The sequence below is a fragment of the Cimex lectularius genome, unplaced genomic scaffold (genome assembly GCF_000648675.2).
Source record: "Cimex lectularius strain Harlan isolate CLEC.00 unplaced genomic scaffold, Clec_2.1 scaffold23, whole genome shotgun sequence".
Classification (NCBI taxonomy): Eukaryota; Metazoa; Arthropoda; class Insecta; order Hemiptera; family Cimicidae; genus Cimex; species Cimex lectularius.
The window spans coordinates 1800042-1816773 of record NW_019392690.1 but is presented as its reverse complement, the minus strand read 5'-3'; the positions used below and the strand labels follow the sequence as shown (position 1 = coordinate 1816773).

At 37.0% G+C, this 16732-nt stretch overlaps 1 protein-coding gene across 1 annotated transcript in view; it reads right to left on the bottom strand.

Annotated features, from left to right (window-relative positions):
* The window catches only part of LOC106661441 (probable 3',5'-cyclic phosphodiesterase pde-5), a 257518-nt gene that overhangs the window by 87330 nt on the left and 153456 nt on the right, over window positions 1-16732 (bottom strand). Inside the window, exons 4-9 of the mRNA XM_024225891.1 lie at window positions 8323-8403; window positions 7801-7938; window positions 1747-1784; window positions 1495-1691; window positions 1335-1434; window positions 16-251 (exon numbers count right to left, since the gene is read on the bottom strand). Of these exons, the coding sequence (XP_024081659.1) occupies window positions 16-251; window positions 1335-1434; window positions 1495-1691; window positions 1747-1784; window positions 7801-7938; window positions 8323-8403 (790 nt within the window). The remainder of the gene's footprint in view (window positions 1-15; window positions 252-1334; window positions 1435-1494; window positions 1692-1746; window positions 1785-7800; window positions 7939-8322; window positions 8404-16732) is intronic.

The window sequence follows — 16732 nt, the reverse complement described above, 5'->3', positions numbered from 1 at the left end:
TTCGACTTCACTTACTTGACAACAGCTAGTAAGAAGTCGGAGAGTTTTCTTTGTTTCGCCATGGACATGTAAAGCCTGGCGTAGTGGAGTGCGATGCCACCCCAGACAAGGTAGCTGGTGGCGATCTCCTCGTCTTCTTCGTGAAATCTACCACAGCCGGACGAACAACGCCACATCTCCAGGACGGCAACCAGCTGACCGTCGGGCTGGACGATTGGCTCCAGCAGCAGGTGCTCCATGTCCCCGATGCCCTGCGAAAAAATTTCATTAGCTGTCCATATCGATAAACGTGGTTTTTCGTACGGTTGAACCATTATAAAAGTTCGATCTTAGTGTCCACAAGAGCAAACCTGGTTTAATCAGTTATTTGGACAGATCAGGCAAGAAAAACGACATCCAAAAATAATTTCACGTTTTATCATCAAGATTTTTTTTAGAATCAAGCCACTGAATACCCTTAGAATAAATCAATAATAAAATATAATTATTAAAGCTTTTCGTCTTTGCGCCATTTTCAGTGAGGAACTTCTACTTATTTATCAAAACGATTGCTACTTTCACTAAAGGATTATTGTATTATTATCCCCCGGAATAAAAGAGTTTATGATTCAAAACGTTTTATTCATTCATTCAAAATTTTCTTAAGTTTTGTTTATTTTTTATTATTATTAATCTTTTCACCTTACCAATCCATCAACCACGGTTTTTTACTTTCCTTCATCAATTTCTCCATCTTTGAAAAAAGTAATTAAAAAAGCAATTACATCACTCAAAAGGATATTAAATGGAGTACGTTTTCTGAAATTTGCTGGTATCTAGGTTTGGAAATAGTAGTTAAGAATCACCATAGTAAGTTTTTAAACATTGAACAAAAAATATTTTTCAAAGTTCTAGCTACTAAAGGGCTTATTTCCCCAAAGTTTAAAAGTTTAGTGTTGATCACATCTTATTAGAAATTTTCAGCAATTTTCAGTGGTATCAACGGATTTCTCCAAAACCTTTTAATTTTGGAGTTATCGTTGATTATTTGAAGCAAGATCGTGAAATCTTAAAAAATCGGAAAAGGGGGAATAACTTCGAAACTGTTGAGATTCGGACCATAGTTAATTAGGACTTTTTGGTTCCACCTTGAATGTAGAATCTATTGACAAAGCTCTGACACGAATACCCTGTACTACACCTGATAAAAAAAAAATGTCTTAAGTCTATTTTGAAGTCTGTTTGACTAACCCCGAGAAAGATTTTTGTTGTTAATTAGAGATTAAATATTGTCAGACGTGCCCAGTAAACAAAAGTGTAAATCAAATAGTTCTATTTGACCGTGCGGACGTTACCTTGGACGGGAAATTGGGTTCGCCTTTTGAAAGTCGCATCGGTTCTTTCGTCTTTGCGACGATGCAGGGCAACAGCGCCTTCCCGAGCCGCTGGCAGTCACTGCGAGCAAACGAAAGTTTTAACGAAATAAAAATCATTTCGGACTTTAAGCGAACTCACTTCGACTCGTATCCCAGGTACAGGCATAGGTGGTTGTCGTCGTCCGTGTCCGGAAGGTAGAGTCTGTAGCCGTCTGCGGAAACTGCGGAAGAGATGCAGCTCGCCAGCTCCGAGAGGACATTGACGACGCTGGGACGCAGCTGCAGCGAATGAGTCAAATCCTGCAGCATTTGACGCTTGTCGGCGTGGACGCAAAACTGAACAACACCATATTAATTTATGAATTTAAAATTTGGCATTAAAAACGTTTACCTTCCAGCGAGACAAACTCGTCTTTCTGCCGGCAGAGCCTGAAATACAATAAAAACTTATTTCTGTTGGATTACATATATATAAAAATAGTTTAAAAGTGATCGTATATGATTAATTGAATTTAAAAAATTATCAATTGCTATAAACCAAAAGATTTATGTTCAATCATGGTTGACTAAAATTTTTGAGGTTTCCGATCATTCTGAATTAATTATTCTCTAAGTTTTGGTCAAACAAACGTACTCAAATGACTAAATGTTAAAATGTGTCTCAATTATAACAAACAGTATTAAAAACAGATTATAATGACTGGAAACGATCCAAAAAACAGTGAATCACCAAGCAGATCTCAACCGGAATTTTTTTTAAAGATTTGCCCAAATAGACTCTGCCATAATATATACTTGCCCTACTACAGCAATATAATCAATGAGACTGAGATTCAAGGACCAGATGTAAGGAGGAGCCACGACAAAATTCTTGAGAGAATTAAAATAAGATGGTTGTAACGGTACCTGACAAAATGAAAGGAAACCCCAACTTTGATGGACCCTACGAAGTGATCATAGAAAATAGAGAACTTTAGAAGAATGGTACCCCCGAGTTTCAGCACGGGGGAGGCCCTAATATGGTACACGGATGGAACAAATATAAAACAGGGAATAGGTATAGGGGTAAAAGGGCCGAACTGTGCACTAGATAAGCTCCTAGAATTAATTACAACAATGTTCCAAGCTGAGGTACAGGCACTACAACCCCGTGCACAGTTTATAAAGAAAAATACGAAAGGTGAAAGATTTACATACTCTCAGAAGGTCCGGAAGATATAAAACACTAAATGAATATACTTTCTAGTACGAAGTTTTTTCGGAGGATCTACGGAAGAGGTCAACACAGAGAAAAACTTCCTTTCGGTTTTCGCCGAGCTTTCGACAGTTTTTATACTGTCATCTTCCAAGGGTAACGCAAATGTAATACTAACAAAGGAGCAGTATAGGCAGAAAATGAAGGATATTTTAAATGATTCAGGGAAATATGAGACTATAAGGGATGACCCCACCACGAAATTGCAAGCTACCAACAATCTATTGGTAAACAAATTAATAAATGCGGAGCTTATCACAAAGGCTAAAGGAACAAATCTTAAAACTTATATAGCGGTGGCTCCAAAAATATATGGTCTACCCAAGATACATAAAGTGGACTTACCGCTCAGACCTATAGTCTCATGTATTCATGCTCCAACTTACAACCTATCAAAATGGGTTCATGAAGTATTGTCGTCCTTATGTGTAGACAATAGATACAATTTTAAAAACTCTTTCGATGTAAAAGAAAAAATAAGTAATATAACGATAAATGAGGATGAATTACTTGTATAGCTATGTAAAATCTCATTTCACATCAGTGCCTCCGGGGTTGGTCAGTTACATCATCCAAAGAAGATGGAATGAAGTCGAGATGTCTTATCCAGGTTTAAATATTGAATTATTCATGGAAGTGATGTCTTTCACTTCAATGAATGGATATTTCAAATTTGAGGAAGAAATTTATAAGGAAAAAGATGGGGGTCGCTATGGGAGGTGTTTTGTCGCCAGTCTTAGCTGACCTCGTCATGACAGATTTATTAGACCCAATTACCGTTTGAATTAAAACTTATGATAAAATATGTGGACGACCTATTAAGTATAATTCTAAAAATAAAAAAGTTAAAGATTCTAACTTGTCTGAATTCATATCATGATGCTTCACAATTTACCACAGTGGAGGAGGTGGACAGGAAACTGCCCTATCTCGACCTCTTAATAAAAAGGACGGAAATGGGTCAATTAATAACAAACTGGTATAGAAAGCCAATAAATCAGGGAAGATTTTTTGACTTCAATTCTGCGCATTCGTATATATATATATATATATATATATATATATATATAAGATGCTGAGCACCAAAAAACGTAATGTACTTTTGTGCCCACGACACCATGTCTTTTTATTTCCCCATTAAGGTTTAAGTAAGATATATAAAAATTTTCAATTTTTGTGCAATTGTTTTTTCATGTTTCTAATTGTTGTTTTTATATGATAATAAAACAGGCCCTGAAGATGACAGTATAAAAACTGTCGAAAGCTCGGCGAAAACCTGTTTTTCTCTGTGTTGACCTCTTCCGTAGATTCTCCGAAAAGACTTCATGTTTCCAGCAGGTCGAAAACCCAGCTCATCGATACTTTCTAGTCCAAACTTGTCTGAAAGTGCCTAAATTGTTTAATGGGTCGGGGAAAATAAAACAAGATTATCTTAAACTTACGGATAAATGAAGGTATAGAAGGAAATGAAAACTGACCAACCTGCCGAGAATGGGAAGCCCTCATCAATAGGACCAGAACTATTGGGTTGTTTTACATGAAATGTCCGTTTCCAAAGTAAAGGTTTTTTTAGTAAAAATTACTATATAAGAACGAACTCATTTTATTCTAAGTGTTTACCTTCATTTTCTACACATTTTTCCAACTCTTGACCAACATTTCTATGCCGGAACTGAAGAATTATGAGCTTTGAAATTAAACAAAATCTGAAAACAGTTTATCGACTTGAACATCAATTGCAACAATTTTTCCTTCGACGAAGTTTTCTAAATTCCTAAACAGGTGTAAATCTGTTGGAGACAAGTCTGGAGTATAGGAAGATGCTGAAGAACTTCGTCGCTCTTTCAATTTGGCTGAAAGTTTGAAAATATGAGGCCTGGCGTTGTCGTGGAGGAATATAGGACCTTTGAGATTGACTAATGCAGGTTGTTGTTTTTTTTGTTTTTTTTTATGCATTTCGTCAAATTCCTGGCAGTAGAATGTAGACGTAATGGTCTCACCTCTAGGCAAAAATGAGTAGTGAATAATTCCAGCCATGGACCAACTGCGGACACCATCAATTTTTTAGGTGTTTTGACATGTATCCTGGTCTTTTATCAATGTTTAACCACTGCCCTGACCGACGCTGATTGTTACATGCAATCCATTTATCATCGCAATTGATTATTCTTTCAAGGAAATGCTCGGTTTTTTGCCTGGCAAGCAAGGAAACGCATGTCTCAAGGCGCTTTTGTCGAATGCCAATCGCTAAAGTTTTGAGAGAAAGGCTAAGTCCTACAAACCATGCCATCAAGATCAGAGAAATGACTAGATGCGTCTTCTCGAAACTAAGCTCGATCGCGAAATCAAAATGGGGGCTGAGTTCAAGGGCGCTCTCCATCACTTACATAAGCGTATACCTGCCCATTGCCACGTACGGAGTAGCAGCTTGGGGAACAAAATTGCAAAGCAGGAGTAGAAGCATCCTCGAGCAGAGTCAAAGAATAGCGCTCCTGAGAACGACTAGAGCTTATAGGACAGCCCCTACTCACGCCCTCCAAGTCCTTGCTTCCGCTGCACTAATAGACATTGTGCTCCACAGTAGAATTGCAATCCGGCAGCTAAGAGATGGAAAGGGGCCAACAATGGTAAATTTGGATGCGTCAGATAGGAAAATGCTGCGAACTGCACCTAGAAAGCAGATCCGGGAGATCCTTACAGTTTGGATAGACAACTTGTGGCAGGAAAGATGGGACAGAAGCACCAAGGGAAGGTTAACCCACGAGTTTCTACCCAGCAGTGAGGACCGAGCAAGAGCAAAGTGGTTTCAAACAGATTTCTGGATCACACAAATAATGACAGGTTACGGAAATTTCAACGCTTACTTGCACCGATTCCGTTAGAGCTAACAGTCCACTGTGTCCCGACTGCGGAGTTGATGACAGTGTCCAACACAGACTATTCAACTGCCCCCTCCTTGAGAGTGTAAGGAACTACACTTGGCCACCGACCCTCAACGAGCTGGTTAAAGAAAAGAGGACGTTTGAGGTCCTCAAGCCTGTTAGCCGAGCTATAGTGGATAAAGTACCTGACTAGTTTTTTCTTTCTTTCTTTTTTTTTCTTTTTCTTCCTATGATAAGTTACTTGTTAGATCTTAGCGTTTCCCTGAACTTTTAATTCCGGGCTGGTTACTCCTTGTAACCATAATTGTTATTTATTTATTAAATATTGTATTTATTAGAAAGTGTTCAAAAGGATTAACCAGCAAGGGGGAGACCTATTAGATTTCATAAATTAATAATAAGAAAAATATTTCCCTTCTTCCTTGGGTCTTCTTTTTCAGAGCAAGGTCGAAGGAAGACGTTAAGCACAATAAGATCCCCTAAACTTGCATCCCATTTGAATTAGTTTAGTGGCCGTGGTCCGCCGGTAGGGGTCCCCTTAAGTACGGGGAGGTGCATGGGAAAAAAGACGCTTTTGTCGCTCAGTGAGCTCATGAGCGACTCATAGATCAAACACTTCCATTTAGTTGTGCTGCGAGTCCTACGACTGTTTGGTAGTGGTTTTCTTCCGCCTGAAGCTTAAGGACATAGTTGTCAATTAAAGTTGGAAGTCTTCCGCGAGCTCGATTTCCAGTTCGGTATTCCCTTGAGAAAACATCAAACCAACGGCGAATGGTACGAACACTCCCTTCCTCAAACACTTTACTTTGTTTCTTGCAGCCTCAGCTGCCGAATGACCGAGTTTAGTAAAGGCACACTACACGAAAATCGCGTGTTTCGGTGTTCATATTTGGAGATGTACTAAAAGTGTGTAATGGATGGGGAACTTATCATTATAAACAAAAGTGGAAGAATAACTGCTTAATTGTAACATGTATACAATTGGAAGTAAACTACAGAAAACCGCTACATCCTCTCTGAATTTCTCAAACTATAAAATCGGACTTTTCATGTGAAACAACCCATCTAGGTGCTCCGGAGTGTGTTTTTAAGTCTGAACTAGAAAAATACCTCGAGAAAGACTCAATCACTGGACAAATGCACCAGTTTGAGACAATCTAAGAGATTTATAAATCTCTCAAAAAGAAAGGCGAAGAAACTTTTCCTTCTCAGCGGACAGGATTTGAAGCAAATTATCGTCCTGTGTACACTACCACTTAAAAAAAGAAGATGGGCAAAACAGACAGAACCATGCTGACTTTGTCGAGAGGAACAAGAGACAAACAGCACACGTCCTTTGAGAATGTGAAGCATTAGTCTACTTACTGTACATCCACTTAACGCTACAGAATCAAGTAAGTTCATCATCTATAAACAGCTGGACGTTGAATGTAAATAATTTTCAATCGCCAATGAACTTCCGATTATAATGAGGGGTGAATTATTTTACCAAAATTTCACCCTCTGGGTTGAACCCTCCTGTTATGTTCAAGGGAGAGTATGGTTCATTTTATGGCTATATCTAGTTTTAGAGATTTCAGAATACGAACAAAATTTAAAAAAAAATGCGAAACACTGTAGACTGTTTTAATCGAGTAAATTAAGCCTGGTCCGCTTGGAATTACAGACATAATTTAGTTAATGAATTTAATTATTAATTTCTATATTATTTTATATTATTGTTGATCATATTAAATATTCTTTTATAGTATATGTACTTTTAGTTTAACTATTTTTTTCAATATTTGAATGCAACCTCAATTCAATATAATTTAATTTTTAATTAAATGTAATGATATAATGTAATTCTTGTTTGCATATAACATTGCGTTATCGCTATCTTTACATTAATTTCTTCTCTATACTTTTTATTAAATATTATTAATATAGCAAAACTATTTTTTCATGGTCCGGTTCAAGGATATCTAAGCCAAGACGCTTTTATATAGCTAGGAGCTTCTTTATAGCTTTTTTCTACTATGTAATTTCGTAATTATTCATAAATATAGTATCTAATTATAATTAAATTATAGCCACTTAAGGTGAGGTAATTTTCACACTAAAAATGGTACGAGGAAAGTGCTTAGCCATCGAAAAAAGTGCACTTTTTAAGGTATGGTTATAATTTATAGAGGTTCTACAATTGATCTATATAGGTCGCAGTGGAGGAAATGATTTTTAAAATCGTTACTCAACCCCCAAACCTTAAAAAATCTCGAGGCTAACCCTTTTTAAGTTATTTGTAATTTTTTAAATCTAATGAACATACCAGCTCGTTTTTTATCACGCTGCGTCCTCCTTATGATCCATCTCTCGAGTTGCTCGATCTCCAGCTCTTCCATGACGTACTTCTCCAGGAAATCTGGATTTTCTCTCAAGAAGCCGGCCACCCTGGCTTCTGTCAGATCTGAAAAGCAGATTACGTTCTTTTTTGATAGAATTCATTCGTCTTCAGGCTGGCAACCAAACCGGCTCGGATCAATGCCTTTCTTATCTATAGCAGGATTTTTCAGAAGAAATGATAAAAACCAAACGGTTGTATGAAGATTAAAAAAACAAGATTTTCTTCGTTTGTATCTGCAAAATTAAAATCTCTAAGACTGTAAAGGTTGAAAATTTTTTACAAACATGTTCTTCATTAAACTTTAAACTTTTAGTAGTTAAAATAAAATATATATATTATCGAGTGCAGTCAAAATTTAATTTCTCGAGTTGATTCTTTCAATTTTTGGTAAGATTTCAAGCCTTGTTAGGTCGATTTGAGATGGAAAAAGAAAATTTCGTTACTCACCTGAGACGTGATTGTGGCTCTCCATTTTTTTATCGCCGTTCATCACAATTGAATCGGCGTTTGAAGACTCCGGGTTGGCATCTGAAAAAACCCAAACAAAAATATTGAAAAATGTATTGGCAAGATTAAAAATAGTATAATTTCCTTTTAATTAAACAACCCTGATTAACGTTGATATATCAGGGCTTCCCAATATCAGTTCTGGAATGGATTATCCCGAATTTAATAACAGACAATGAGAAAAATAAATATTTACTGTTTGATATAAAATTTATGATTATTTATTATTAGATCCCATTCATTTGTTGTGGTACCGTGAGAGTGATTTTTCTACATTAAGATTTATTTACATCCGTGAGAATTGTGAAAAATATATTAGAAAAGTGGAAGCGTCGTAGGGCTGAATCGACTGGTGTCCGTCAAGCCGACGGACAATCGGTGGAGCCCGGAAGCGATATCTCGAAGGGAAAGAGTCGTCCTGACCCGCTTGCGGATCGGTCACACACGTGCGACTTATGAGAACCTGTTGTTTGGCGCGAATCGACCTAGGTGCCCAGCATGCCAAGATAACAGACTCACTGAGTCGCACGTGTTGGAGGGTTGTCGCAGCTTGGCCCCGTATAGGGAACGAAATGGAATACCGCCGGACTATACGAGAATGCTCGAACATGGTAGCGAGTTTAAAGAAAAACTTTTTAAGTTTTTGAGAGAATGGGGATAATGGGTTGTACATAGTGGTGTATTTATTTCGTAGGTTAAAATTTAGGTAACGCTTATGTTAGAATAAGAGTTTGCGGGGCGCCGGTGCAGCATATCATTTCAAGGCTCCACCGCCGCTCCGCCAAGCCGGGTCAGGGCGGAACATCGAATACCCTCCGACCTGGATTCTAGACAGAGGATATGCATGTGTGATTGGGTTTGTATATAGGAGTATGTATTGTATGAGTGAGTGTGAGAATTACTAGTTTTAGGGAACGTAAGGGTGCTGAAATGACCAAAGAAGTCGATGGGGCCCGATCAGAGCCCCCAACCTCGGAGTCGCTCAGGCACAAAGTGGATGACTCCCCCTGATCCATCAGAGGAGGCCAGAGGCCCCCTAGGAGATCTCGTAATTCTAATTTGCCTATTTTTACATCCTTATATGAATCTTTTACAAATAAGTTTAAATAAGTCGTAAATTAGTTAGTAGTTCATAAGTCGTTGATTAGTTTAAAGGTTTCAACTTTTTTTTTGTTATTATGCACACTTTTTGAGCGGAGTCTGTTGTTATTGTCTTTGTTATTCCAAATATTGGTTCCGAGCCTATGGTCTTATAGATCCTCCTCTGGCCAATTAGTCTGCTTTTTCATTACCTAGAACTGTTTTGTTTCCTAGCATCCTAGGTTTTGGAGATTTTGGACGCATTCACTATTTTAAACGAATCGGTCCGTAAGTACTTCTTTGATGTTCATTCAAATAACCGACCTAACCCTACTGGTCAAGTTTCTCCACTATATCCTATCCCAAGAACCATCCACTTCTTATAACACATATCCTCCGGAGTGTTGGTATTTATAACATAAAGAATAATATTAAATTAATTAAGGTTTTTAGTTGAGATAAAAAAGTCAATGACACGAGTGGGATTCGAACCACCCAATGCCGCTACTCTACCACTTGAGCTATCGTGACTTCGATCGGACAGTAACTTCCCATCTCAACCCCACCTTTGTATTTTCCCTCCTTTTTGCCATTTTTCAAGATAAAGAATAATTCGTGTTGTTTGATGAACATAAATATTTTTTATTTATTTTTAAAGTCTCCAATGAGACCGATTATTTGTTCATTTTGTTATTCAAAAATCTGAAAAATATGTATCTTAGTGTACTCCTGTAATTGTTTTAATTACAAAAAAGGCAATTATTTTTATATGTTTTTGACAAATGTATGTTAATCCTCATGACCGTTTTGATGTAATCAGACTTTGTTAATTAAGCAAAACCTGGAACTAGACTTGTCCCCGGCTGTTTATGAGCGTACATAACAAGAAATCACACATTGCAGTCCGGCTCGCCCATTTCGCTAATTTGTAAGTCGAGGAGATCCTTTGGGAAATCAATACGACCTGTCTTTGCCGTCGTAGTGAAATCTCCGTCCTAGGAACTTGCCTTTGAACATAGATATCTGATACACGTCATTTTGGAGAGACACGAGGCGATTATTCTTCGTCTCTTGGTGTGACTCGTGGTATAAGGAAATACCTCAATTTGGCTAGTGTAATTTGCTACATTCCCGGCATCCTGTTTTCCCTGACAATCGTACACATTTGAAAAATTGAATTAATTCGACTTTCTAACAGGTTTAACCTTAAATAGGATGTATATGCAATTCGTTGCCTGACTGTTTATATAAATGAATACAGTTTATCTTATCTCATTCTACCCCCTTGCCGATTTGTTTAATTGATTTTGAATCAACTTTCAGCCGGTAAATGATTATTTGCCAATAAATATTTATTCCTTATCTTTTCTCATTTCCATTTTTTGAATTGGATTTTGCATAGATTTGGATACCGTTCGAGTGATGCCAGACCACCCTACACTCCATGTTTTATCCTTTTATCCCATATATTTTTTAAATATTATTTGTACTCCTTTATATATCTGTAAACAAATATACATTCAACATGTTTATTATATTTCAACAAAGCATCTGTTGCCGCTGGATGGGTTTTAATGTTTGATCTCTAAGCTGGTTGTCGACTGTGGGAAGGGAAACAACCTTTTAACTCTTCCTTGCCCAATGTTGCCTCGGAGCAACACCAAATTCAGCAAATTTGTTCAAGCTTAGCTGATCCCATGGGATTAGGGCGGTTGTGTTTTTCCTTTAATGTTTCATCCCGAGTATTGGCAACACCGATTTTTTTGGCGTCAATCTAAAATCTCCATCTTGGAACCTTACATCTTCAACTCTTACTTCACTACTTCACTTCGTATCGATCGTTATATTTACCAAAGGTGAAATCTCTCATGTCCGTTTTATAATTTAACACTTTCCTGACCAAAGTTGCCTCAGGGCAACACGTTTTCTACTAGTTAGTTAAATCTATGCGTTTAGGGCGGATGCACTGTTTTTTCTTCAATGTTTCATCCCGACTATTGGCAACACTTATTTTTTTTAACACCATTCTAAAATCGCCATCTTGGAATCTTATATCTCCACTCTTTACCTCACCACTGCATCTTGTATCGTCATTATATTTGCGCAGCGTAAAATGTTTTATGTCCAGTTTACAATTTAACACTTTCCTGTTCAAAGTTGCCTCTGGGAAACACTAAATTTAGCAAATTTGATCAAGGTTCAAATCCTATGCGATTAGGGCGGATGTAGTTTTTCCTTCAATATTTCATTCCGAGTATTGGCAATACTGATTTTTTTTTAGCGCTAATTTAAAATCTCCATCTTGGAATCTTATATCTCCCTCTTTACCCCACACCATCATCCAGTATCGATCGTTCCATTTGCCAAAAGTAAAATTTTTCATGTCCAGTTTATTAACTCTTTCATGCCCAAAGTTACCTTATGGCAACACCAAATTTTGCAAAATTGTTAAAGGGAAGATAATCCCATGAGTATAAGGTGCAATTATTTTCGTTCAGTGTTTCTGCCTGTGTATTGGCAACACTGATTTATTTGGCGCCAATCTAAATATCCATCTTGGGTATAGCCACCAACATGGCTCTTCACCTAACCAAGGCATCTTGTATTAACTGTTATATTTGCTAATGATACAATTTTTCATTTATAGTTAATTTAACCCTTTCTTGCCCCAAGGTGCTTCAGAGCTATGCCAAGTTTAGCAGTTTTGTTTAAGGTTAGCAGAAAATCCCGTTGGTTTAATTCAGGCGCAGCGTTGTTCCTGCTATGATTTTGCCCGAGAATTGAAAAACTATTTTATTTGGTGCCCGTCGAAACTCTATCTATCACTAAACTTACATGATAACATAGCTATTCGTCTTACCCTAAGAGAACATTGGATCATATCATAATCTACTGAATATTAGAAGGTATTCCCAATTATACATAGGAAAGTTGGACGACATTTAACTTTTGGACAAAATTAGATTAAATGGGCGTTCGGACCTAATATGAAAGGGCGAAAGCAGCAGGTATGCTTAATAATTTCTTTTGAAATAACAGCCTTTTAAACGAAGATAAAAAGAAAATCAAAATTGGAGGAATTTTGTAAAACCTGGCCAAAGCCACTTATTACCTCTTGGTAATAAATAATCAATTAGTTTTCATCAAGTCCTTAATGGATTAACTCATTAACGATCATACTAAGAAAACCGTCCTTCATTTTAGAAAATGCTAATTATCAACTTGATCTCATTTGGCTCAACGGCTTATCCGCTGTTGCTTGTTCTAACCCGGATTACTTAATTGGCAAGCCAAAGTCTCTGTGGACAAAGATTAGACAGTTTAAAAAACAATTCACATTATTCGAGGCTTAGGAGTAAGTTAGTTTAGACTAAAGCAACCTAATAAAAATATTATAAATAAGTTCGTTAGATTTCGTGGTCCGATTGACCAAATACATCTTGCAATTAATTAATCTTTATGTGAGGTATTGATTGAGATAAAATTACATGAATTTAGTAAGTTAAATGAAGTATATCTTCACTAAAGCTTTCCGTGGCCATTTCATTTGTCGCCGAGAATCATATAGATTACATTGCATTTGAAAAATGGCAAAAAGGAGGGAAAATTCGAAGGTGGGGTTGAGATGGAGAATTGGTCTGAGTGGATCGAATTCACGATATCTCAAGTAGTAGAGCAGCGGCCGAAGGTCGTGGGTTCGAATCCCGCTCGTGACACTTACTTTCTATCTCAACCAATACCTTAAATAAAGATTAATTAATTATAAATAAGGAAATGAAAGATTGCTAGCCCCATCAGAAGTGTAATTCAACGATCCTCGATTTTAAATTTCGGGATTTGATAACCTCTTGCACAAAAAAAAGGAATTTCAAGATTATTGTGTATCTTTATGAAAGGTATTGGTTGAGATAAAAAAGTCAGTGCCACGAGCGGAATCCGAATCCACGATCTTCGGCTAAATACGCCGCTGCTCTACCACTTGAGTTATCGTGACTTCGATCCGCTCGGACACTAACTTCCCATCTCAACCCCACCTTATGAATTTTCTCTCCTTTTTGCCATTTTTCAAATGTCGTGTAATCTATTTGATGGTAGAGCAGTGGTGTATTTAGCCGAAGATCGTGGGTTCGAATCCCGCTCGTGACACTGACTTTCTATCTCAACCAATACCTTACATAAAGATTAATTAATTATAAATAAGGAAATGAAAGATGCTAGCCCCATCCGTAGTGTAATTCAACGATCCTCAATTTTAAGTTTCGGGATTTGATAACCTCTTGCACAAAAAAAGAAACTCAAGATTATTGTGTATCTTTATGAAAGGTATTGGTTGATATAAAAAAATTCAGTGCCACGTGCGGGATCCGAACCCACGACCTTCCGCTAAATACGCCGCTGCTCTACCACTTGAGCTACCGTGATTTCGATCCTCTCAGACACTAACTTCCCATCTCAACCTCACCGCTCGGATTTTCCCTCCTTTTTGATATGTAACCAAATCCGACAATAACCTTAACGAACATTTATAGGTTATTCAATGAGGAGGAATGAAGAGCCACCCATATCATCTCCGAATACGAATCCATTTCTCAATGAAGACATATCCTAGGATACATAGAAAACCCAGGGAAAGGAATTGTAGCAACGACTTAGCACTCCTTTGACGATAGATCGAATCTATTCCATTGAACTGAGGAATCAGGAAAGTACAAAGATCTAGAAGGAACAATAAGCTTGGGGAACAACAATCCGATTTCATAGTATTCATCATCAACTCAACCTACCGTAACCTATTCTTAGTACTATCTAATCTAACTTAACCTGTCCCTACCATATTTAGCCTAGCCTAACCGTCCGTAATCCTAATAAACTAACTTAACCTACCTAACAATACCTTTTCTAGCCTAACCCGACCATAACCATACCTATCTTAGTCTTACTAGTCACTACACTAATCTAAATTATCTTAGCTAACCTAACATAACTCGTCCCTAAACTTAACCCTACCTAATCTAAAACGCCCCTAACCCTACTCATACGCACTCCGCAAGTCTCATTCTCATGGGTCAGGGGGCACGTGGGCACAGCGGAAAATGAGATCCCTGACCAAATGGCTGCTTCTCAAAACGAAGACTTGCATATTCAAAGGTCCCTCTATCTGCAGTTAAGAGATGGCAGAATAAACGCAGCTTGGCTAAATGGGAAAAAATTGGTGTAACTCTATCCAGGGACGACTGACCAGGGAATTCTTTCCATCTGTATCATACCGTTTACAGAAGAGCCACCTGCAAATGGACTACAGGCTTATTCAAATCCTGACAGGACATGGAAAATTGGCGGAGTATCTCTTTAGCTTTAATATTATCATCGACCCAGCTTCTTGCAGTCGGGCGCCTCCACAGACTGAGGATCACCTTCTTCTGGAGTGCGATGGAGTGACGGCTGCCAGGCCGTTGTTGCAACACATGATGACGCGGGGCTTATGTTGGCCGCCCCCAACAAAGTCATACTTTTTGCAGACCGAAATGTTACCGTATTTTATGAAGTTGGTTTCGGGAATAATGGCGTTCATGAATAATTAACACATAATTATAAATAATATTGAAGAATTAAAAAATTTAATTAATTGTGTTAATCATATTAGGTTAATATAATATTGAAGGAAAAAATCTGTAGTATTGCTTTATTTTTATATTGTAATAATGCTTTGTAATTTTTAATTATGTTGTTGTTATTATGTTTAATTCATGTAATACATTACATTAAGTACATACTTAATGTAGTGGAGCATGATAAGCAAATTAAAAAAATAAAAAATAAAAACTCCCCGTTAACACGAAAATTATGACGCACACACGAATATGGCAACATAAGAAATGAAATGATAACCACAAAAACACATCCATGAAGAAAAAAAAATTAACAGAAAAGAAGTAGCAAGTTTGTAAGTATATGATGAACGCAATTTAACAAAAAAACAAAGACAGAAGAGTACGATTTATGATATTCAAAGTTTAACTTTGGAAGAAGAACTTTGGAATAAAAGATACACCTGATATTCAATCTACGAGTTTTGTTTATTAGATTCTGAGCTTTATTACAAGACGAAGTTTAAAGAGTAAATTACAATAAAGGCACCTAAGATGTTCACACTCATTTTACATAATTAAGAACAAAACTTTTAATGAAAATGTTATTAAAAAGGTCTTTTATTTATAGAAGAAATAAATTACTTTCGTTATACAATTAATAATCAATATTTAATAAAGTATTTTTTTGAGGTTAATACACCTCTTAGAATTTTGGGATTTTCAATGATCTCTTTTTCAGAAATAATTGTTTTTAGGCTTGTTCTATTTTCCATACTATTAATTAGAATTGAAAGACAAATCCTTGAAAGGTGCCCAGTTAATGCAAACGGCCATGCTTACAGAAGCGCATTACTTGCTCAAACAAGACGTGCCATGTTTACTTTCCATAAGTGGTTCGATCCTGATGGCACACAGGACGGCCAATAATTTTCGGCAAACGCAGGCTTGTCAAGGAAAATCCTAAGGGTCCACCAAATGCCTTAGATCGATCGAAAACTCGAGTTTTTCTCGGCCATGAAAAGTACTTTTTTGTCGAGTGTTGAGTCTGACAAAAAAAACTTCTTTGTACACGTTGATAGTCATAGTTACTAAATATTAAAAATTATTCACTAGTTGTCTTCCCAATGGAAGTGTAACGGCGAAATAATTTTATTCCTATCAACCCCCTTCCTGTTTATTTTATCAGCATTATGAAGCGTTTTTAACAAATCACTTTTTTTTAAACTTTACATCATGTCAACGTTATGTACAAGCCTTCATTTGCATAAACGATCATGGGTAATTCTTGCCGCGATTTGAAGTGGCTGAAATCGGATTTTCTCGAGGGTTGTTACTCGTTAAAATCACGATAGGGGGTATGCAGGCGGCGAACTTTGTCCCAAAGGACAATCCGGATGTCAAGAACAGGCCCGACCTTTTGTCTCGAATAAGTTGGACGACTCTTTTCAAAAAGATTTGCACGTTTTTAGACCCGACAGACCTAAGATTTGAAATCTTACCAATCGGAAAAGAACAAAGCAGTCATAACGATATTTTTTCTAAAAGTTGGATTAAATGAACAATAAGAAAAACTAAAATGGCGAGAAAGTGAATAATAAGCAAACAAACAAGTCATAATTTTTCAGCATAGTTTCGTAAATAAAGAAAACACTAAAAATTTGGGAAAGTTGATCAGAGAC